This window comes from Benincasa hispida, chromosome 6 (assembly GCF_027475165.1).
Source record: "Benincasa hispida cultivar pf3 chromosome 6, pf3_genome.v1.1, whole genome shotgun sequence".
Taxonomy (NCBI): Eukaryota; Viridiplantae; Streptophyta; class Magnoliopsida; order Cucurbitales; family Cucurbitaceae; genus Benincasa; species Benincasa hispida.
In genome coordinates, this window is record NC_143483.1 from 4,020,441 (window position 1) to 4,044,743 (window position 24,303).

The 24,303-nt window shown below is 38.8% G+C and overlaps 1 protein-coding gene across 1 annotated transcript in view; it reads left to right on the plus strand.

The window, feature by feature from the left end:
* The window catches only part of LOC120079677 (bifunctional aspartokinase/homoserine dehydrogenase 1, chloroplastic-like), a 35,655-nt gene that overhangs the window by 9,092 nt on the left and 2,260 nt on the right, over positions 1 to 24,303 (plus strand). The window contains exons 11-14 of the mRNA XM_039033978.2: positions 20,278 to 20,472; positions 21,319 to 21,401; positions 22,721 to 22,946; positions 23,550 to 23,695. Coding sequence (XP_038889906.1) covers positions 20,278 to 20,472; positions 21,319 to 21,401; positions 22,721 to 22,946; positions 23,550 to 23,695 — 650 coding nt within the window. The remainder of the gene's footprint in view (positions 1 to 20,277; positions 20,473 to 21,318; positions 21,402 to 22,720; positions 22,947 to 23,549; positions 23,696 to 24,303) is intronic.

Below are 24,303 nucleotides of genomic sequence, written 5' to 3' on the forward strand. Positions count from 1 at the left end.
GGACAAAGATTACCAATAAGAACGCGAGAGGGCAATCGAAAGAAGAAAGAGATAAAGAAGAACCTACCTGCGAACCAAAGAAGAAACCAAATCGAGAGGGGTCATTGTCGACGGGGACAACATGGGTGGCTAGATTTGAATCTTCCGAAAAAGGGTTGTTGCAAGTTTCGAGAAGAAGTAGTGCAACGAATGGTGGCCGGAACCCATCGGCGACGAAGGACGCACTGGCAGATAGAGATGCACACTTGGGGAAGACGCAGGTGGAAATTTTGTGGTGAGGAAAGGGAGAGATTCTTTACCCATGGGAAGTGTCAGAATGTGGGTCCATGGTCATGGAAAAAATCCAACTTAATTTTTGGGTGGAATGGGCTGGATTTTTTGACTTCAAAGGTCTCATTTGGAATGGGCTTGACTTTTAGGTAGAATGGGCTGGAATGGGTGGATTAATGGGGCTGGACGATGAAAACTCTGGAAGAAAGTGGGCTATCTTGACACGGCCTTGTTGGCCTTCATCATTTTGGGTGGCTGGCCAACTGTATAATGAGCTGGTCTTAATGAATCACTGGAAGCCCACTATTATTTTTAATGAAGATAATGAGTTATGGGCCCAACATTTGAAGAGTTGGTGTGGGGCATTCCAAATTAAAAAGGGTTGTTATATTCAATATCTGTTATATGGGCGATGGGAGTTACCTAAGAGAAGGTTGTTGTGCTGTTTTGGACAGCAAACTAATAATGGGCCTAGCCCATTAAAAGAGAATCACGCCGGTAGAAATGAAGAAAGTGGATTCATGGGATGTTTGTTGGGCTTAAACCAAGCCAAGAAATCAAAGCCCAATTTATAATCAAGGCTGAAGAGAAGGCTATGCTGGTTTGAGTTTTGGGTTCTCACAAAAAAAAAAAAAGGAAGTTGCCCAATTTTGTGATTGTGTTTTGTAAGCACACCTTGAGGACAAGGTGTCTTCGAAGGGCGGAGTAATGTAAGACCCCTAGTCTTGGGAATAGTAGGATTATTAGTAAATATTAGCATAAGTATTAGAAGGGGCAAATGAGTAATTAAATATGAAGTTTGTTAGGGATTTTAGTTATAAATAGAAGGAGAGGGGTTGGAGGGGAGTGGGAAGAATTTGGTGGGAATTTCCATTCGGGAATTTGGGAGAGACTAGCCCTTTCGAAAGGCTAGGGTTTATCTTGTTAGTTTGTGAGTTTATAGCATATTTCAATACATTTCCTATGTTTCTATAATTGAATTTTCCTTTAGTTTTTCTATATCTTTTAGTACCATTCTTGTTAGGAAGGTTCCTAACACTCTCCCATCCCACCACCCCCTCACCTTTCCTTCTCAAACACAAAGCCACAACATGACTCTCCACTGTTCAGTTAGCAAGCTCACCATCCCTCCAATGATCGGGAGAAAATCCCATTTCTCCTCTTTTGATAAAAAAATCTTTCTTGATTGCTCTGAACAAAAAAAGATGCAATGCTAAGCCTTTTCACCTCACCGAACATCAACACGACCGTTTTTTCTCCTTCAACCTTCACCACAACACTCTGCTATGGCTTTCCTCAACTTTTAAACAACTGCTCAACTTGCCCTTCAATCAGAAAATTTTTGAGGAAGAACACTCTGACAGTCATGTCTTTTGGGTGGAAAAACTTAACCATCGGGGCCATGCACTGTGATTGCAAAGCTTAAAAGTCACGGAGGTTGCTCCAAGCTCATCGTTCTTGCAGGGGATAACAAAAGAGGGTGGCACCTTTTTTATAGATTGTACTGTCAGTACCTTCTAACTCCTCTCCCCATCTACCTCCATAAATTCCCACCCACCCTCCTTAGCCATCCCACATTTCGTTTATGCTCCTTACAAAACCATCCACCAAAACTGCATAAATGAGTCCCTTCCAGCTACCACCAAACCTCCCATAAACCTGTCCATTTGACCTTGCCACACTGGATTTACCATCATCATCCGTAATCACTTTGACAATGACTGGTATCTACTTTTGTATGCCCTCAAACATAATATCAATGACCATTGCTCTATTAGCCTGTACAAGCCAATAAAGCCATCCTTGTTTGCGTAAATCCTGTGCAAGTAGCAAGCCTATCAACTATTAGTGGTTGGCATGCATTTGGAGAATTCTAGGTGAGGTTTGAAGAATGGGGGCACAAAGCTTATTCCAGAGACCAAAAAGACCCTTTCTTATGGAGGTTGGATAAAGATCAGAAACTTGCCATTGGATATATGGAGCATTTGATACCTTTGAAAATATATTGGCAATGCTTGCGGGGGTTTTATAAAGTTGTGAAGAAGACTTTGTCTTGCTTGGATGTGATGGAAGTTTGTATAAGGGTGACTGAGAACCACACAGGATTCTTGCTGGCGACTACACCTGCCATCCTTCTCCTCAATGGAGCTGGTTGTTATTGTTGATCCATTTTACAAGCGGAAAAACTTCATCGGATACATCATTGGAATCCGTGGGTTCAAAGCCAAACCTTTGAGAAATAAAAACACGGGCCAACGAGTAGTCTAACCAGACTATGCTTTCTAATGCCATCGCTTTATGTTGATAGGCAATCAGATCCCCCCAACCCTTCATTGCCCCCATTGTACAAAGAAGTCATTTATCTCACCTGACTCTCCCTGCCCATTGCCTGCCCTTTCTTCGAATACCCAACTTGCCTCCTCTCACTCATTTGGGCCCTTCTATTGGCCCCATTACACCATACTATACCACCACTGTTAACTAGAGGAGTTCATTTTCCCGTGGAGACAAAGCCCCATAGGAAATCCCCGTTTAGGCGGGGGATGGGGAAGAGAGTGGAGAAAAAAGTTCTTCGTAAGCTATCCCTAACCCCACCTCGTTTGCCTCTTTTTTTAATCTATCAATTATTTTTATATATTTAAATTTCAAAATTTATTGTTTAATGGGCAAGATAATAAATATGTTTAAATTATATATGTGCATAATTTGATTAGTAATTATTTTCCTTTACTAGGTAAATTGAGTAATTTTTCTTTAAATTCAAATTGTCCACATTGAATTAATCATATGAAAAAAATTCAAATTATCCATGTTGAATTAAAATAGAGACTACGACTGTCTTCTCACTGAAACCATTTGGAGCTCGGGACACATAGCTTGGGCCTCCCTGGATGCCTGTAATAAAGCCGGTGGTACTCTCATCTTATGGAATGATCCAACAACACAAGTAATTGGAGTTCATTGAACGTAATAACTCTCTCTTCAAATTGCTTTCATTGATGACTATTTCTTTTGGTTGATAGGAGACGAAATTAGAAGATAGATCTTTCTAGGTAGAATTATATGATCTATTACACCTTTGCAATGACCACTTGGATAGTAGGGGTGATTTCAATGAGCCTAGATGGCCTTTTGAGAAGACGAGTGGCGAGTTGAGAACAAAAAATATGCATCTTTTTAACAAGTTCATCGAGGATAATGCTTTCATTAGGCTTCTACTATCCTATAAATATACTCTATCCAACTTTCGCAAAAGATTGTTGTGAAACTAATAGACCGTTTCCTTATTTATGGATCGTGCATAGACAAATACAACATTGCCATTGTCAAGAGACTGCCTTGATCTACCTCTAACCATTACTTGATCCTTCTTACTCTTGAATCTTAACATTGGGGCCTTGGATACTTCAAATTTGAGAACATGTGAATATGTGGATGGAACATCATACCTTTAAGTAGCATCTTGGTAATTGGGGAATAACAATCAACGGAGTGGTTTGGCAGGGCACGACTTTATTCAGAAACCAAAAGATCTCAAGATAGCTCTTAAAGATTAGTACTAAGATACTTTTGGCTGCACCAAGGTTAAAAAAACAGATCTTTCGAATGAGCTTGATCGCATTGACGACTTGGAGGAAAAACTGGAATTTGACGTGTATGGAAATCAAAGAAAAAAGTATATCAAAGAGGTAATCAACTCTTACTTACAAAGAAGAAATCATGTGGTGGCAAAAATGCAAACTAAAATGAGTCATTAAATGTGACAAAAACATCTGCTTCTGTGGATGTCCTCGTGCAAAAGGAAGACCATAGTGGTTGAAATCTAACAGGGGATGGTAAGCGTCTTGTTACATATCATGAAATTGAGGCCGAAATTTATTGATTTCTTGGAAAACCTGTACACCAAAAGACCAAACAATAGGAGCCTTCCACCTATAAAAATTGGGCCCATTCCTCTCGTTTAAGCCATGGCGCTTAAAGTCCCGTTTACTGGAAGAGAAATATGGAAAGCCATATATGATTTGAGGAACAAAAATTTCCCTGGACCCGACAGATACACCACAGAATTCCTCAAAAAGCTTTGGAGCGTCCTTAAGTTTGATATTAAGAGGGTGTTCCATGACTCATGACTTTTTTGAGAATGCTATCAATGCAAATCTTAACGAGACTTATATCTTCCTCATCCCCATGAAAATTAATGCTAAAGTTATGGCCTATGAGTGACTATAGACCTATCAACATCACCACTTGCCTCTATAAAGTCATTGCCAGAGTCATATTAGAAAGACCTAAGAAAGTGCTCCCTCCCTATTAAAGAAAACCAAATGACATTTATGGCTGATTGACAAATTATTAATGCATCCTTGATTGCTAATGAACTGATTGATCAATACTTGAGATTTAAAAAAGATGGAGTGGTCATTAAACTTGATACCGAGAAAGCTTTTGATACGATAGACTTTGATTTCCTGGATAACTTATTGGTTGCTAAAGGCTTCGGTAGCAAGTGGAGAAGATGGATATTAGGGTTGTGTATCATTAACAACCTTCTTTTTTGTAATAATCATAATTCATGGTAGACCAAGGGGAAAAGTCATGGATTCTAGATATTTTCGATAGGGGGATGCACTTTCCTTTTTTCTTTTCATCATTGTGGTGGATTGTCTCAGTAGGATGCTTTCTCAAGAAGTCAAAAATGGTACTAGTGAGGAATTTGGTGTTGGAAATGAGGACCTAGTCGACACAATCCTTTTCTCCTTTTTTGAAAAGGAAAAGCTTTCTTCCCTTTTTATACTATTCGTCTCTTTGAATCCAAATTGGGTCTTGGTGTTAACTATTTGAAATCTAAATTCATGGGCATAAACATGGATAATGAGCATGGTCACGACCTTGGCTATTGGAAACTAGCCTCTGCTTACTTTGGCTTACCTTTCAATGGTAAACCTTTTACTATCTCCTTATGGGAATCCATCACTGAAAAGGTGGTGAGAAGATTAAAGGGTCGGAGTGGCACTCGTATTTCGAAAGGAGGAAGGTTAATGTTGATAAAAGCAACTCTCCTTAACCTCCCCACATACTACCTTTCTCTTTTTAAGCTAACATCTAAGGCAACAGCTCACTTCGAAAAACTCAGGATGAACTTCTTGTGGAATGGTAACAAGGATAAAAAAGGCTTTCACTCTTTGAAATGGTAGATAATCAAGCTGCCTTGGCAAGTATAGGGGGCCTTGGATGAATTAACCTCAAATTAAAGAATCGTAGCCTTTTGGCCAAGTAGATTTGGAGGTTCCAAAGGGAGAAAATTGCTCCATGGAGGTGCCTCGTTACTAAATATGGACCATCCCCTCTCTTCATGAACTCCAAGCTTAATTTATCGAAAGGTCCCTGGAAATATAATGTACAACAAAAAAACCTTGATTCTTGACAATGTTGTGAGCATTATAGGCGATGGAGATTCCACTTCCTTTTGGAATGATAGTTGGCTTGGTTCATCTCCCCTCAAAGAAGCCTTCCCTAGACTTTATGGAATATCAAGAGAGAATTTTATTCAAATGAATCGAAAGTTATCAAAACAAGAAAGACAATCTCTCTATTTTTAGAGAATTGAAAAGCAACCTAATCATAATCCTAATTAATCAAAGAAACTAATCCTAATCCTAATAAACCAAGGAAACTAATCCTAACTCTAATCAATCATGATAATTAATCCCAATCCTAATCAATTAAGAATTTGACTATAATACCCTAATTTACTCTAATCCTATTACTTCATTCTATCCCTCAAAAAAAAAAAAAAAAAAAAAACCTTGTCCTCGAGTTTTAAAATGAACATGAACGAAATAAACAAATAATCCAAATGGCAAAGTGAAAGTTCTCGTCTTGGAGTTCGAGGTGATTAAGTGAAGCTGTCTTCTCTTGGCTTGTTGAGTGTGATAATTGATAGACTCCAACTGAAAATTCTTGGTGTAAAATCTCCCAAATCCAAGTTGGAATTAAATTGATACTCCATGAACATTTCTTCAACTTGAAATGAAATTTAATTCTTGAGCCATCTTCTTTAAAATAAAACTTGAAATTTTGCTTGATGTGGCCCACTAGGTCCAATGCGGTAAAAATTTCCATTAGGGTTATTTTGGAAGAAAATACCAAAATTGCCCTTGTCTCTATAACTTCATTTCTTCTTCATCATGAGTACCTGCCACCCAACACCTTTTCTTCTTCATCGTTTATAGACATTTTTTTCTAGAATTTAAAGAGTTTCCCCTTAGATGTGGACTATTAAACAACGAGCGCAACTCATGAAGCTCCCTCTTGCAATCGACGTCACTAAGAGTTTCCTGGTCTTCCACCGTGACAGTCAATGTTGGCCCAGACGGCTGATCTGATACCAAATTAATGTAGCCTAGAAAGATAAAAGGAAAACTTTCTCCTATAATCAAATCAAAGTTTTTATTATGAATCAAAAGTTATCAAAACAAGAAGACAATCTTTTTGTTTATAGAGAATGGGAAAGTTATCAAAACAAGTAGACAATCTCTCTCTATCTAATAGCAGAACTGATTAATGACCAAGGTTTACCAACCAGATCCTACTGTGACATTGAAGATCTCATTTTGGGGTTCTACTCCTCTCTTTACTCAAAATGTGAAGGATCTCGACCCGTACCACTTAATCTTGACTGGTCTAGAGTATCAAGAAACCAAAATGAGCAGCTTGTGGCAAGATTCACTACCCTAGAAATCAGAAAGGCAGTGAAGGGGTTGGGAAAAAACAAGGCACCAGGCCCAGATGGTTTTACACCAGAGTTCATCCTCAAATTTTGAAATCAACTAAAGGATAACTTCACAAAATTGTTTGATGAATTTTATAGCAATGGAAAGCTCAACTCTTGTGTTAAAGAGAACTTCATTTGCTTAATTAAAAAAAGGTAGATGCGGTGAAAGTAAAATATTTCAGGCCGATCAGTCCACAACCTTTACGTATAAAATAATTGTAAAAGTATTAGCTGAAAGACTCAAAGGGATCATGCTAAGTATAATAGCTCCTACTCAAAGTGCTTTCATTGAGAGGAGATAGATCCTTGACCCATTCTCATAGCCAATGACCCATTCTCATAGCCAATGAAGCCGTAGAAGATTATAGATCAAAAAAGAAAAAAGGTTGGATCCTTAAGTTGGACTTAGAAAAAGCTTTTGATAGAGTGGATTGGACCTTCCTAGAAAAGGTGCTTTATGGAAAAGATTTTGATCCAAATTGGATCTCATGGGTAATGGGCTGCATCGCCAACCCAAAGTTCTCCATCTCCATTAATGGCAGGCCACGAGGAAGAATCAATGCAACAAGAAGAATTAGGCTAGGAGACCCCTTTCTCCTAGTGAAGTGCTAAATGCCCTGATCACTCGTTTGCATGAAAAGGAAGATATGAAGGCTTCACGGTTGGTAAAGATAAAATCCATGTCTCTATTCTCCAATTTGCGGATGACACTAAAATTTTTTGCAAGTATGAAGATGCCATGCTAGATACTCTTCGAGCTACCCTTGATCTTTTTGAGTGATGTTCAGGCCAAAAAATTAATTGGGAAAAATCAGCACTTTGTGGCATAAATGTAGATTCAGACAAGCTAGTTCCAGTGGTTGCTAGATTCAATTGTAAAATTGAGCAACTCCTTTTCATTTACCTCGGTCTTCCTTTGGGTGGATACCCAAAAAAGGTGGAGTTCTGGCAGGCAGTTGTTGACAAATTTCAAGGCAAACTAGACAAATGGAGAAGATACAACCTATCTCGAGGAGGAAGGGCGACCGTTTGTAAGTCAGTACTCTCAAATCTTCCTACTTACTATATGTCTTCCTTCTTTGTGCCAGGAAAGATGTTATCCAGATTAGAAATTTTTTTGAGAAACTTCTTTTGGGAAGGACATAAAGGGGGGAAAATAAACCACTTAACCAAGTGGGAGTAGGTGTCTAAAGCCCAAGAGGAAGGAGGTTTAGGGCTGGGTGGTTTAAAAGAAAAAAAATTGGCTCTCTTAGCAAAATGGGGATGGAGATTTATGAATGAGAACTCCTCCCTATGGTGTAAAGTTGTCACAAGTATACATGGCAGCAGCTTGTTTGGTTGGCACACTTCAAGTAGAGTAGGCTGTAATCTTAGAAGTCCTTGCATCATGTAAAACTCTTAGGTTTGAGAAAGAATCAGAATGCTTTATTCATTCATCAAAGATATGAATATATACAAGAGTACAAAGCATAGAAAAGAAAAATATCACAAAATATTTACAAGAATGGAAAACCCTAATTATAGAATTATAACACTCCCCCTCAAGTTGGAGCATATATGTTAATCATGCCCAACTTGTTACATAGATAATCTATACGTCTTCCATCCAATGCTTTCGTGAAGATATCTTCTAATTGTTCTCCAGTCTTCACATATCCTGTAGATACCAACCCTTGATGAATTTTCTCACGTACAAAATGGCAATCAACTTCAATATGTTTAGTCCTTTCATGAAAAACTAGATTAGAAGCAATATGAAGTGTTGCTTGATTATCACACCACAACTTTGTCGGTGTGGTGATTTCAAATCCTAACTCAACGAGAAGATCATATATCCAAATCAATTCACACACAGATTGTGCCATTGCTCTATATTCTGATTCTGCACTTGAACGTGACACCACATTTTGCTTCTTACTCTTCCAAGAAATCAAATTACCACCAACAAAAACACAATACCCTGAGGTTGATCTTCTGTCTTCTTTAGATCCTGCCCAATCGGCGTTTGAGAAACATTCAATATTAATATGACCATAATCCTTATATAATAAACCACGCCTGGGAGCAGCCTTCAAATAATAAAGAATCTGTTCCAATGCAGCCCCAATGATCAACTGTAGGACATGACATGTACTAACTCACAATACTTACTGAATAGGCTATGTCGGGTTGAGTCACTATAAGGTAATTAAATTTTCCCACTAACCTCCTATATCTTTCAGGATCTTTTGGCAATTCTCCATCTTTTGTGAGCTTTAGGTTGGGCATCATTGGGGTACTACATGGCTTAGCCCCTAGCTTTCCTGTTTCAGTCAACAAGTCAAGTACATATTTTCTCTGTGATAATAGAATTCCTTTCTTGCTTCTTATTATCTCAATTCCTAAGAAGTATTTCAACATGCTCAAATCTTTTGTATGGAATTGACTATGAAGAAAGGTCTTTAGAGACTGGATACCTAAAGCATCATCACCAGTAATCACAATATCATCCACATATACGACTAACAAGATGACACCACCCTCAGATCTCTTAAAAAAGACTGAATGATCTGACCTGCTCTTTCGCATTCCAAAGCTTTCAATCACCTGACTAAATTTACCAAACCAAGCTCGTGGGCTCTGCTTTAATCCATATAAGGATTTAAGAAGGCGACACATCGTTCCATTCTCCCTCTGAGCAACAAACCCTGGTGGTTGCTCCATATACACCTCTTCTTGAAGATCACCATGAAGAAATGCATTTTTAATATCAAGCTGATGTAAAAGCCAATGATTGATTGAAGCTAATGAAATAAACAACCTCACAGATGCCATTTTGGCTACAGGAGAAAAAGTATCAGCATAGTCAACGCCATAAGTTTGTGCATAGCCTTTCGCTACGAGGTGTGCTTTTAACCGAGCAACAGAACTATCAGGATCGACTTTAACTGCAAACATCTATTTGCAACCGATAGCCTTCTTTTCTGCAGGGAGAGAAACTAAATCCCAAGTACAATTATCATCTAAGGCAGTCATCTCCTCCACCATTGCGGCGCACCAACCAAGATGAGACAAAGCCTCATGAACAATTTTCTGGATGGATACAGACTCTAAGGATGCAATGAATGAACATGTGGAAGGTGACAAATGGTTATATGAAACAAAAGAGGAAATAGGATGAACACAAGTATGTTTATCTTTACGAAGAGCAATAGGAAGATCATCACCCGTTTCTGGATCCAATGACGAAGAAGACTCTGGTACAGAGCATGGAACTGGAGGAGGTTGTCGTCGAGTATAGACCTTAACGATGGGAGGAAGAGTAGAGGTAGCCACAGGTAGAGATGAATCAAGAAGAGGATCGGAAGGAGAAATAACTGTGTAGACAAGGAAATCATCCTCTAATTCCTTATGCTCCCCCTGACTCTTATTCGAAGAGAAAGACGGTGATGAAAAAAATGGGGTATGTTCAAAAAACGTGATATCAGGAGAGACTAAATATTTATTTAGACTAGGACAATAACACCGATACCCCTTTTGGACACGGGAATAACCAAGGAAAATACATTTTAAGGACTTTGGATCCAGCTTGGTATGCTGAGGTCGAACATCCTGAACAAAGCAGGTACAACCAAATATTCTGAGTTGAATGGGAAACAAATGTTGCTTGGGACATAAAGTACAAAAAGGTATCTCACCCTTAAGAATGGAAGAGGGCATGCGATTTATTAAGAAACAAGCTGTGGAAACAACATCAGCCCAAAAGAATTTTGGAACATGCATCTGAAACATCAAAGCTCTGGCTGTCTCAAGGAGATGACGATTCTTTTGTTCTGCAACCCCATTTTGAGATGGAGTATCAACACAAGAAGATTGATGAAGAATGTCATGGGCATCTAAATAAGATTTGAGTGTATGAGAGAAATATTCCTTAGCATTATCACTCCGTAAGATTTTAAGAATACCACTAAACTAAATTTGAATTTCGGCATGGAAGTTATAAAAATGAGAAAGTAACTCAGAACGACTTTTCATTAAATATAACCACGTAACACGAGAATAGTCATCGAAAAATGTAACAAAATACCTAAACCCTCCTTTGGACTCAACAGGATAGGGACCCCAAACATCAGAATGGACTAATTCAAAAGGAGTACTAGCTCGTTTATTGACTCGAGGATACGAACTCAAACAATGAAATTTAGCAAACTGACATGACTCACAATTGAAAGAAGATAAATGTTAAAGTTGTGGACGAAGACTCTTCAACACAGAGATAGACGGATGACTCAAGCGACAATGCTCTTCAAAAGGAGACGACACGCTAGAGCATGTGATGGCCGTAGGTGTTTGTGGTTATTCGTAATACTAATGGCAGCCTTATTTTCACAATACAGCTTCATGGGCCCCGGACTACTCTCGTGAAGATAAGATAAAACTTTCTGCAACCAGATTTCTTCACACTCCCAGATTCATAGCTCTATACTCTGCCTCAACACTATCCTAGCCACTACACCCTTTTTTTACTCCGCCAAGTTACCAAATTTCCCCATACAAAGGTACAGTACCCTGAGGTTGACCTTCTATCAGTCACAGATCTGGCCCAATCTGAGTCAGTATATGCCTCAATGCTCCGTGTGTCATGTTTTCTGAACACCAAGCCCTTCCCAGGGGTGGACTTCGGGTATCTCAAAATTCGAGTCACAGCTTCCATGTGCTCCTCATGTGGACTCTGTATGAACTGACTTATCACACTCACAGCATAGGAGATGTCGGGCCAAGTATGAGATAAGTAAATCAGTTTTTCTACCAAGCGTTGATACCCCTCCTTATTCACAGGAACTCCTTTCGAAATGCTTTTCAGTTTGCTATTGACCTCAATAGGAGTGTCAATAGGTTTGCATCCAGTCATTCCTGTTTCCTTCAACAAGTTTAGAGTGTACTTCCGCTGAGATACAGATATTCCTGCTCTTGATCTTGCCACTTCCATCCCAAAATACCTCAAACTACCAAGATCCTTGATTTCAAATTCACCTGCCATCCTTTGTTTTAGCTAAGCAATTTCTGTCGTGCCATCTACTGATAGGATGATGTCATCAACATACACTACCAACACAGCAATCTTTCCTAAGGGTGATTTTTTGGTAAACAAGGTATGATCAGAATGCCCTTGAACAAACCCTTGGGACTTAACAAACACGGTGAACCTGTCAAACCATGCCCTAGGGGACTGCTTCAACTCATATAAAGACTTCTTGAGTTTGCAGACATGATTCCCAAACTTAGCTTTGGAACCTGGAGGTGGACTCTTGTAAACTTCCTCTTCTAACTCATCATTTAGGAAGGCATTCTTTACATCTAGTTGATGTAGGGGCCAATCTTTATTTACGGCGACAGACAGAAGAACACGAATCGTGTTTAACTTAGCCACTGAGGAAAAAGTTTCTGAATAATCAATCCCATACGTCTGAGTGAACCCTTTAGCAACTAACCTGCCTTATATCTCTCGAGTGTTTCGTCAGACTTATACTTCACTGTGAACACCCATTTGCAACCAACTGTTTTGTGACCTTTAGGGAGAGCTACTAACTCCCAAGTCTTATATGCCTCGAAGCTCTCATTTCCTCCATTACTGCTGCTTTCCACTCGGGAACTTCCATGACCGCATGTATACTGGTAGGTATTGCTAGAGCATCCAGCTGAGTAGTGAAAGCCTTAAAACCAGGAGATAAGTTACTATAGGTTAGAAAACTATGCAAAGGGTACTTTGTACATGACATGGTTCCTTTTCTCAGGGCAATTGGCATATTCAGAGTGGTATCATAGTTGTCAGTTTTCGTCTGTCCTTCTTCAGTATCAGACTTTTGAGACAATTCTGCATCTTCTTAAGGATCTTTCAGCACCTCATTACCTCATGAAGTTTCAACCTTCTTTGAGCTCGTCTCATCATTTTCTATGTTCCCAGACTTCTCTTCAAGACTCTCCTATGAAACAACGGGATCTTAAACCTGAGCTGGTTCCGACGCTTGGACACTTTCCGATAGAACACCAGGGGTTTCCTGAATTTCCTTTCTGAGATTCTTCCTATAGTATGTTATCAAGGGCACTTGTCTAGTAGGAAGAACCGACACGGGAACAACAGGAGTAGAGTTAGGTTCAAGACTAGGTAGACTAGGTCCAGGAATATTAGGGCTAGGCTCAAGTTCAGGTATATTGGGACTAGGCTCAAGATTGAAGCTAATAGGTATGGAGTACGTGGAACTGTTAGTCTCTTCATTCGTGGTCTCCCCCTAAAGATGACTAATGGGAAAGAACGGTTTATCTTCAAGGAACGTGACATACATAGTGACAAAATATTTTCTAGAAGATGGATGAAAGCATATAGCCTCGCTGATGAAGGGGATACTCGACAAACACACATTTTTGAGCTCGTGGAGCAAACTTAGTTCGGTGTGGACCATGAGTATGAACAAAGGCTGTACACCCAAACACGCGAAGAGGAACCTCAGGAATAAGACGAGTAGACTGATAGGACTCTTTGAAGCACTCAAGAGGAGTTTGAAACTTTAGAACTCGTGAAGGCATTCTATTAATTAGATGAGCTGTGGTAAGAACCGCATCTCCCCACAGGTACGAAGGGAGAGACGCTGGAATCATCAAGGAACGAGCAACTTCAATGAGATGGCGATTTTTTCATTTAGCCACCTCATTTTGTTGTGGAGTATATGCACACGAGTTTTGATGGATAATCCCCTTTGACACTAGGAATTTTTGGAAGGTGTGATTGACAAACTTACGACCATTGTCACTCCGAAGAATGACAATCTTTGTGTTGAACTGTGTTAATATAGTGGTATAGAACTATTTGAAGGTAGATAAAACCTCGGACTTATTAGCAAGGAGATATACCCATGTAAGTCGAGTATGGTCATCGATGAAAGTTACGAGCCACCGTTTACTAGACAGGGTAGAGATACTTGAGGGACCCCAAACATCACTGTGGACCAAGTGAAAAGGCTGGGTAGGTTTATAGGGTTGAGAAACAAACGATACGCGAGGTTGTTTAGCACATATACAGACATCACAAGATAATGAAGAAACATTCACATTATGGAATAAATGAGGAAATAAATATCGCATATATTGAAAACTAGGATGTCCAAGACGAAAATGCCACAATAAATAATTTGTTTCAGACATAGTAAACGAAGATAAAAGACTAGTCCTAAACAAGCTTCTGGAGGAAGTATCTTCAGAAAGGAAATATAGGCCTCTGTCATATCGGGCAGTGCCAATCGTCTTCCCCGAGCTCAAGTCCTGAAACAAAGCAGTATCTGGTGAGAAGACAACTCTACAGTTCAAATCTTTTGTTATTTTGCTTATTGATAGTAAGTTGTAAGAAATTTTGGGCACATGTAAGACATTTTGCAGAGTTAATCCCTGAAATGGTGACAGTCTGCCTTTTCCAGCAACAGGAGCGAAGGACCCATCCGCAATTCGAATCCTCTCATTTCCAGCGCTTGGATAGTATGAGAGAAACTGGTCGAATGAGCCAGTCAAGTGATCGGTCGCTCCTGAATCTAGAATCCATAATTCATTCCCTTCAACAAGGAACTAAAAGATTGAGGGTTACCTGATTGAGCAACTGTTCCGATCCCTATGGTACCTGAATCACCAGGGTTGGTCACTGGAGGCTGTGTCTGAGGTTGTGTGGCCCTTTCAACTGATTCACCCACTAGAGCACGCCCAGATTTCGACTTGTCATTCGGAGGGCGACCATACAATTTCTAGCACTGATCCTTCGTGTGTCACTGTTTTTTGCAATGCTCACATACTGGGGGTGTTTTACTATTCTGCTTGTCACCATCAGCTCCAGCGGACTTCACCCCGAAGGCAGCTGACTCTACAGTGGTAACACCCGACCCATTCATTGCACTCGATCTATCTTCTTCCAATCTAACCTCTGAACAAACCTCCATGAGAGATGGTATTGGCTTCTGCCCTAGTATTCGACTCCGAACTGTATCAAATTTGGGGTGCAACCTTGCGAGAAACACGCTCAACCTCTTCTATCTTGGAGTATTGAATTCCATCTTGCGGGCAGTTCCAGATGATCTCCCGACATAGATCTATTTCTTGCCATAACAATGACATCTTGCTGAAGTATGACGTTACATCCATGCTCCCTTGTTTGCATTCGTGAACCTGTTTACGTAGAGTATACAGGCGGGATGCGTTCTGACGTCTCGAATATAACCGTCGGACTGCATCCCAAATATCTCGGGCAGTGGCTGAATGGAGTAAAGGTTTCCCGATTTGTGGTTCCATGCTACTGATTAACATTGAGCGGAGCAAAGAATCCTCTGCCTTCCAGACACACTCTTGAAGATCCCCAGGATTCGATCGTGGTATCTCTCCAGTCAAATATCCAAACTCAGGGCGTCCCTCAAGAACCATTTTAATTGTTTGGGACCAAGAGAAGTAATTTTGCCCATTCAGTTTCTCTCCCATGATCATTCCTGCAAAATTTCCTATAGTTCCAGATAAAAAATTAGTAGTAGGAAGAGTAGGAAACATTGATACCGGATTTTCTGAATACATCGGGGAAGAATCACGGCCATTCAATCTGGCTCCCAGGGTGGCCATCTGTTGCTGGAGACTAACCAATTGTTGTTGGAGTTTCCCATGAGATTCAGATCTGGAATTTTTCTGTCCAAAAATCATGGGATTTTCTTCAACAGAATCACCCATTCGAAACTGAGGTTGAATTGGATACACATGAGGAATAAGCTGTCCACCCTGGTACTGTGAAGAAGCTACTGTCGGAAGTCTACCGGCAGCAAAGTGCGGCAACCCGTGATCGGTGCTGCTCCCAGACGGATGCGATGGTGGGTAACAGACAGAAGACTTGGCGATCGGCTGCGGGGTTGAAGAAATCGCGCCGATCTGACCCGACCTGACAGCTGGAGCAAACCCAAGACCATCTGGAGCAAATTCGGTCCCGTGCGAAGTCGAGGGACCGATCGGCTACAAATCACTCGCGTGCGCCGACTAGAGAACGTGTGAAGCTGAGGGACCTTCATCGATGGTGTTCGGCTGGAATGGCCGAGTCTGGAAGCTAATCGGCGCGCCGGCTGGAGCAAGCCCACCACCTGCTGTTCAGCTCGCTGGCTGGATCTGTTCGGCTGCGCCACTTAGGATGATGGTTCGGAGATAGCGGTCAACTACTGCTTGAATCACAACCTCATTAGTCAGTGTACCTTCACCTATCAAGTTTGATGACTGAGTTTCTTCTATTGGGGCTAGGGTTTCATCACCTGACTCTGATACCATATTGAAATAGAAGAGAAAGAAGACGACACAAGGAGTTTACATGGAAAACCCTAATTCAGGGAAGAAAAACCACGATAGAAAAGGACTTATTATTTTAATGTCATACATACAATAGACCCAACCTCAGATATAAATAGAATGAGGTGAAACCCTAATTTAGCAAATATAGTATAAATTACAAAAATGTCCTTAGGGCTAATTCAACGTATTTCAACAACAACAATGAAGATCACGAGTGAGTTTACTGACCGAAATCAAATTAAATGAGAAATTTGGTAAATGATGACAAAGAAATTGATTCAGTGAGATGGACGGTTCCTGAACCTAAAACAGGAGTGGAGGTTCCATCAGCTATAGTGACATTAGGTGAAGAGGTAGATGTACAAAGGGTAGAGAATAAACTGGGGTTACCTGACATATGGTCTGTAGCGCCAGAGTCAATGACCCATTTTGACGTGGAGGAAAGAAGGCATTTAGAAATGTTACTTGTCTCTGCGATGGTCGTAATGGGAGTAGAAGATGATGCCCTCAATGACTCTTGATACTGCTGAAATTTAGCAAACTCCCCTGCAGAAATCGTAATTGACTTGTCAAGATTATCAGGAGTAGAGGCGACATGTGCAAAGGGTGATGGCATCCTCTGACCCTTATTCAACAATCTTCTGCATTCACGTTTCGTATGGCCAGGTTTATGACAATAATAGCAAACAACACCTCCTGGATTTGATCTCCATGAATTGTAGTTGGATCCATTCAACTTATGTTCAGTTACTTTTGACACCATAGGAACAATCTCAGACATTACTGGTTTCTTATCAGCCATTACCTCAAAAAGTAGACACCGGACAGCTAAGAATCAAACCCTAATTTACCGAAGATATGTCTACACAAGCAATGAGTATATCTATATATCCCAAACAAACACACCACCAAGAAGAGCCAACAACACTGAGGAAACCCACTGAAGATGGACGAAAAACGGCGGCGCACGTGTCTACACGTGCCGGAGTGTGGACGGACAGTGAATTGGAACAATCGGCGCATGAGCCTCATGCGCTGGTCAGATGGCAACTGGACTTTGGGGTTTTGTAAATCGGCGGCTGGACTTCTCGTTGGAATGAGCGGTGTCGAAAAAACAGCCTTTTTTTTTCCCGGCGGCGGCGGCGACTAACGACGGTGAACGAACCGAAGACGGCGACTGTGAGTAAACTCATCTCTCCACAAAACCCTAAACGTATCACAAATGGGTTCTAAATTCTCAAACCCTAAGGTTCACAAAAACCCTAAGTTTATTTAGAGAGTTCTGATACCATGTAAAACTCTTAGGTTTGAGAAAGAATCAAAATGCTTTATTCATTCACCAAAGATATGAATATATACAAGAGTACAAAGCATAGAAAAGGAAAATATCACAAATATTTACAAGAGTGGAAAACCCTAATTATAGAATTATAACACATCAATATCTCAAAGTTGTGGCTGAAAGTGGAAAAATTGGCAGTCTTCAAAATAGGTAACGACTGCAGAATAACTTTCTGGTTGGATGCTTGGATAAAAAATACTCCATTCAATCTCAGATTCCCTAGTCTAGTTTGTTCCGAATAGCTCTTTAACCAAATGGCTCAATGTTGGATCATTAGGATAAAAGCACTTCCTCTTGGTGCATCTCATTTAGAAGACTACTATAAGAGGAAGAAATTTCAGATTTTCAAGTTTTGTTAAGCTTAGTTGCAATAGTAGAAGTGAAAGATTGCTTCGACAAACACTCATGGTCATTGCAGTCCAATGGCTTTTTCACGGTTAAATCACTAGTCATTCATCTTCGCAAAGCCCCTCCAATCGATAAATCTTTAAGACAAGCACTTTGGAACTCCAAAAGCCTGAGGCGAGTAAATATAGTCTTATGGATATTGATATTTGGAACTCTAAACTGTTCAAATGTGTTGCAAAAGAAGCTGTCCTCCCATTACCTTTCTCCTAATAGATGCGCTTTGTGTAAAAGGAATTGGGAAGACCTTCAACACCTTTTTTATTGTGTTTATGCTCAAAATTGCTGGTTCTCACTATTCAAGACTTTCAACTTAAGCTGGGCTTTTGGAGAAGCATTCAGAGATAACATCCCACAGTTGCTAGTAGGTCCAAACCTTAAGAAAAAACAACAAATTTTGTGGGTCAATGCTGTTAAGGGAGTGCTGGCAGATTTATGGTTTGAAAGGAGCTAAAGAGTCTTCCAAGATAAGGAAATTCCTTGGTTCACAAGATTTGAAGCAGCCAAGTTTAATGCCTCTTTGTGGAGCTCTCTCACTAGCACCTTTGCAGCTTACTCATGCCAAGAAATCAGTTTGAATTGGCATGCCTTCATTTCTCCGGAACTTTGAAGCTATCTTCCCAAAGGCTAGCCGTGTTTTATTATTGTTCTTAGGCTGTCTTGCTTTTAATTTGTTCCCTAAGTACTGAAAGTTTCTCTTTGTACTGTTATAAAATCTTTTATTTAATCTTATATTTTGTTCTCGGAAATGATGAGGGTGCTAGGGGGTGTCAACCTAGTTGAGATGTCCTGGTGCTCCTGCTGATCCATATCGTATCCTTGTATTCTAAGGATTAGTCTCATTTCATTTTCTTAATGAATAAAGCAACTCGTTTCCTTTTTTTAAAAAAATATAGAGAATTGGAAAGCAACCTAATCCTAATCTAAATTAATTGAAGAAACTAATCCTAATCCTGATAAACCAAGGAAACTAATCCTAACTCTAATTAATCATAGAAATTAATCTCAATCCTAATCAATTAAGAATTTGACCATGATACCTAATTTACGTTAATCCTGCTACATCACTTTATGCTCTCACAAATAGTAAGAATTCAACCATTACTGATTGTTGGAATAGTGATAACACTTCTTGAAATCTTGCCTTGAGAAGACACCTCACCGAGGACGCCAAAATCATGGAGTGGTCCATTCTATCTACTCTTATATAACCCCCATCTTGAAATTTGGTGGAGGACCAATGGAAATGGAACCTTGAGATATCAGAAATTTACACAGCTAAATCTCTATCTCACAATCTATTATCGAGTGGAAATCTTCCCCAAAAGGATCTTTATCTAAATATTATGGAGAGGCTACATCCCCAAAAAGGTTAAATTCTATCTTTGGGAAGTCAGCCACAGATGCATCAACACCACCGAATATATTGATTAAGAAAGCCCCATGAATTGTTTTGGCTCCCAGTTGCTGTGCTAATTGCCATAATAATAGCGAGACCCTCATGGCCTTATGTGTACCTTTTGGTCACTTGTGAATATGCACCAGCCTTCTGGACTAATATTGGCAGCTTTCAACTACTACTTGGTTTTCCCGAACGAATCCTCTCACACTTCTCCAGTTTGCTTCTCATTAGCCATGCCTTCAGGAAAGAAAAGGAAGTTCTATATTGTCCTTCATTATCAAAGCCTACCTATGACTCATATGCCTTGAGTGCAACCACTGCATTTTCAAGGACAAACCCACATAGTTCTCTATCTCTTTTGAAGATCTTATATATACTTTTCTGTCATGATTTAAATTCACTGCATTCTTTTCTGATTGTTGTCTTACTTCTCTTATTGTATAGTGGAATTGCTTTTTGTTATCTTCATGGCTATCTTAGGCCTTTTGTAGTTTCATACCATCAATGAAATTCAGTTTGGTTGTCTCTCATTAAAAAAAAAAAAAGACCAATTATATAAGAATTTTATGGTTTTAACTGAGTTAGCACTTAATTTTCTTTATTATGTTGTGTAATTTATTTTTTTCTCTACTTGGTTTGCTAAAATTCATTTCCGAAAAATTAATTTTCTTGCTTGCTTCTATCTTTAATCCATGATGTTATGATTATTCTTTTGATCTCAGAGAATAATGATGGTAAGTTACAATGCAGGCTAACATAAATATCCGAGCTATCGCCCAAGGCTGCACTGAATACAACATTACTGTAGTTGTTAGGCGAGAAGATTGTATAAAAGCCTTGAGAGCCGTGCACTCAAGATTTTATCTGTCGCGAACAACAATAGCAATGGGAATCATTGGACCTGGACTTATTGGTGCCACGTTACTTGAGCAGCTAAAGGATCAGGTAATAGTGACTAATGGAATTTTCTATTGATTATTTCAAATTTATTTTACTTTTGTGGTTTGTGCTATCCAAGGATTATAAAATCCATGTGGGTAATTTAGTTTTGATGATATTGCTTATCTCTCAACGATCATGCCTGCCTTTCTTTTCCTTCTTTTTTGTGGAGGTTGGGATAAAAAAAAAACTGGAAAAAAAGAAACCACGAACTAGGACTTTCTTCAATAGCTAATGGGAGGGTCGTCTGGATTGGGGATGGGGATGGAAATAAGGGTGGGACTGAGTAAGAGATATTACTTTTCCATTTTTCTATCCACTCCTTGATACTTCTTAATAATTCGATGAGGACTATCACGAGCTTGTACTCCCTATCTTGAGAATTTCTTAATATGTCTCCCACGTGTCTCTCTGTGCCTTTAATGTATCTGAAACTTAAAATATTATTAAAAATTGATTACTCAAACCATATCTAAGTTTGCTCAAAGTCAAAGTTGAGTGTTTATGGTTTTTATTTATCAATTAAATACCACCACCTTCTTTTGCAACAATTCAAAATATGGGTGGGAGATTTGAACCCTGGACCTCTTGGCTGAGGATATATGCCTTAACCAATTAAGCTATACTTAGTTTGAGAATTGGGAAGTATTGTTTCTCATAAATTGCCACATACCCTATATTTTCAGTTGGTCAAAATGCCACTTTCTAAACTAACAGTATGGAAGAAGTTTATGCCACTATACATCATTCTCGGTTTCCTATCCACCAAAAAAAGAAGGAAAAAACGCTAATAATTTGGAAGAAGTTTATCTAAAAATCTCATTGTTCTGGTTTTGAATTGTTCTTTGCTAGGCATCAGTTCTCAAAGAAGATTTTAACATTGACTTGCGTGTCATGGGAATTATTAGCTCCAGAAGCATGCTTTTGTGCGATGAGTAAGTTTCAAAAACTCACTTTAAATTCCTTTCATTGATATAGATGTGCTTCAGTTTACAAAGTTTTTTAACGATCAAAGCTTATTTAGATAAGCATCGGTTTTCATTTCCTTAGTTGATTGGGAATAATACATGGAAACCCTGGTCCAAATAACTGCGATTAGTTCCTAGACACTTTTTATGCAGGTGACATCCTATCCTTGAATAAATGAAATTTTAGTGCATCCTAAGAATCATGCCTAATACTACATTTTCAATAATACATAAACCACCCTGTTCTTCAGTATCAAATTATTATGTTAATTTATAGCTATTTCCACCCAGAGTTGTCCAAAGTGGTAATTCAAGTCACATATCTTGGATATTAAAATTGTAGGAATTTCCATGGTAACCAAATGGTGTAAGACAGACAATTGTTTCTTTTCATGAGATTAGTTGATGTGTGTGCAAGCTGATAGTTTTATACATGGTTTCTATCCTACATCAACCACACTTAATGCCTGCAATTTGGAAAGCTAAAAAAGCTATCCTTTGCTTGTTTATGAGGATTTTCATCATGTGTTAAAATATTTTGTGTTGGTTTGGTTAAGTATTTTCCTAATTGCTTGTTTATAAGTTCGCTCCTCCACTGTGTGCGATTATGATGTATGTGCGTTACAAAGATGTACTCGAGAAAGGTCATTCTTTTAAAGGAGTTATCTTCTGATGTTCTAAAGTTCTGATATAGAGTAGACTTGTTCCTTGTCCTCTTTATTTTTATGCTCTCTTCTCTACATTTTATATTCATCAACTTTATCATTGGTCCCTGGCATTCCCATGCTTGATGCTCTCTGGAAATCCTTGAATTGAAACTTGTTGATACATGCCCAGTGGATAAGTTTATTGTAGTCTCCTTTATGGTTGGATGAGAATTTCACTTCTCTTGTTCTTAATATATATAAATGGAAAGTTTGAAAGAAAATCTAGAATCGTTCGTGATCAAGAAATTAAGTGACTTTATCTGGAGTTTGGTTACTCTCTCTGCCTCTACTTGGCTCTCCACTTCTAAATTCTGTTGTAATTATAGCCTAACCCAAATTTATACTAGTTGGGCTTCTTTTTTGTAATTTGTTGAGTAGGGATACCTCATCTCCCCCTCCTTTGTATAACGCTTTGTGATAATGAAAGTTATGTTTCTTATCCCAAAAACAATAATAATAATAATAATAAATGGAAAGTTTGTATCTTATCCCCCAAATGAAGCGGAAAAACAGTTTGGCACTGTTCAATTTACAGTCCTGCCTATACTCAATGCAATTATTTGCAATATATGATTGTAGGGGACTTGACTTATCTAATTGGAGAGAACTTCAAAGTGAGAGAGGTGAAGTGGCAGATATGGAAAAGTTTGTGCAGCATGTGCATCAAAATCATTTTATTCCAAATACTGTTTTGGTGGATTGCACGGCCAATCCAGATATTGCTAGCTACTACTACAACTGGCTTCGAAGAGGAATTCATGTCATTACTCCAAATAAAAGGGCTAACTCTGGACCACTGGATCAGGTACCTCCTATTTGGAAATTACTTTGCTCCTATTTGGAAATTACATTAATGAAATGAAGGTTCTTATTTCCAAAAAATAAAAAATGAAAAAAAGAAAAAAGAAAAGAAAAGAAAATGTATTGATGGCTGTAGAATGTGGAAGCTTTCAAGTTTTATGCATGGGAAGGGTCTTTCCTATTTGAAGAATGTGGAGGACTTGTCTTACATCCCTCATTATGCATTGGGATTGTTTTCTATAATACATAGGGCCTCCTTTTTTTTGTTTAGTTTCATATATCAATGAAATGAATACCCTTGTTTCCAAAAAAAAAAAAAAAAAAAAAAAAAAAAAAACTTCATTTCATTGACAATCAGGGAATTGAGAGAGGTTTCCGGATGAATAATAAAATTTCTGTTAATCGTTTGTGGGATTTGAAAAAGAAATGGTGAACTTTTACTTAGAGAAATTAGTTCAGTACGGCTTTGTTTAACCAAAAATTTCAGAAAAAGAGAATTTGATGGAATCATGAATGATTAAACCTATGTCTTTTATGTTACATTGCAAATTATTATTTAGAATGCACCGTCCTAATTCTTTGGCTGCATATTTGCTGTCCAATCCAGTATTTGAAATTGAGAGCACTTCAACGACAGTCCTATACTCATTACTTTTATGAAGCTACAGTTGGTGCCGGTCTTCCAATTATTAGCACCCTACGTGTTTTGCTTGAAACTGGAGACAAAATATTGCGTATTGAAGGCATCTTCAGGTTTTGATATATTCATTACTTGTCTTTTCTCTTTGAATAAAGTTTTACTTTATATTTTCTTCACCTAAAATAATTGTCCCCATCATGCTAGAGAGAAAGACTATTTTATCTCGACCTGAATCCCATAGGATTGTTCTGTCAAAGGGATCTATTTATTTTTATTTATTATTGTTCCTTCCCATTCTTCTTCTTCTTTCTTTTTTGGTAGGCGGGGTGCGAGAGGGAATGATATAATCTTTAGAGATTGAGAGAGGTCTTCGAGCGATGCTTTGTTCCTCGTTGGATTCTACGTTTCTTTTTGGGTTTCAATGACAATCTCTTTGTAATTACTCTTAGTCTTATTTTACTTGATTGGGGCTCTTTTGTGTAGGATGATCCCTTTTGTGGCTGCTCCCTTTTTTTTTTTTTTTTTTTTTTTTTCTCGTGTATTCGTTCATTTTTTCTAGACAAAAGTTTGATTTTGCATTAAAGAAAAAAAAAATGTTAATATACAACCATGCATACACAGTTATACTTGATGTGGGTTAAAAACATCCCGTCCATTCTTGTCAATTTTCTTGAGTATCCAATCAGCAAACCTTCCACTCCAATCTTCCTATGGATTTCAA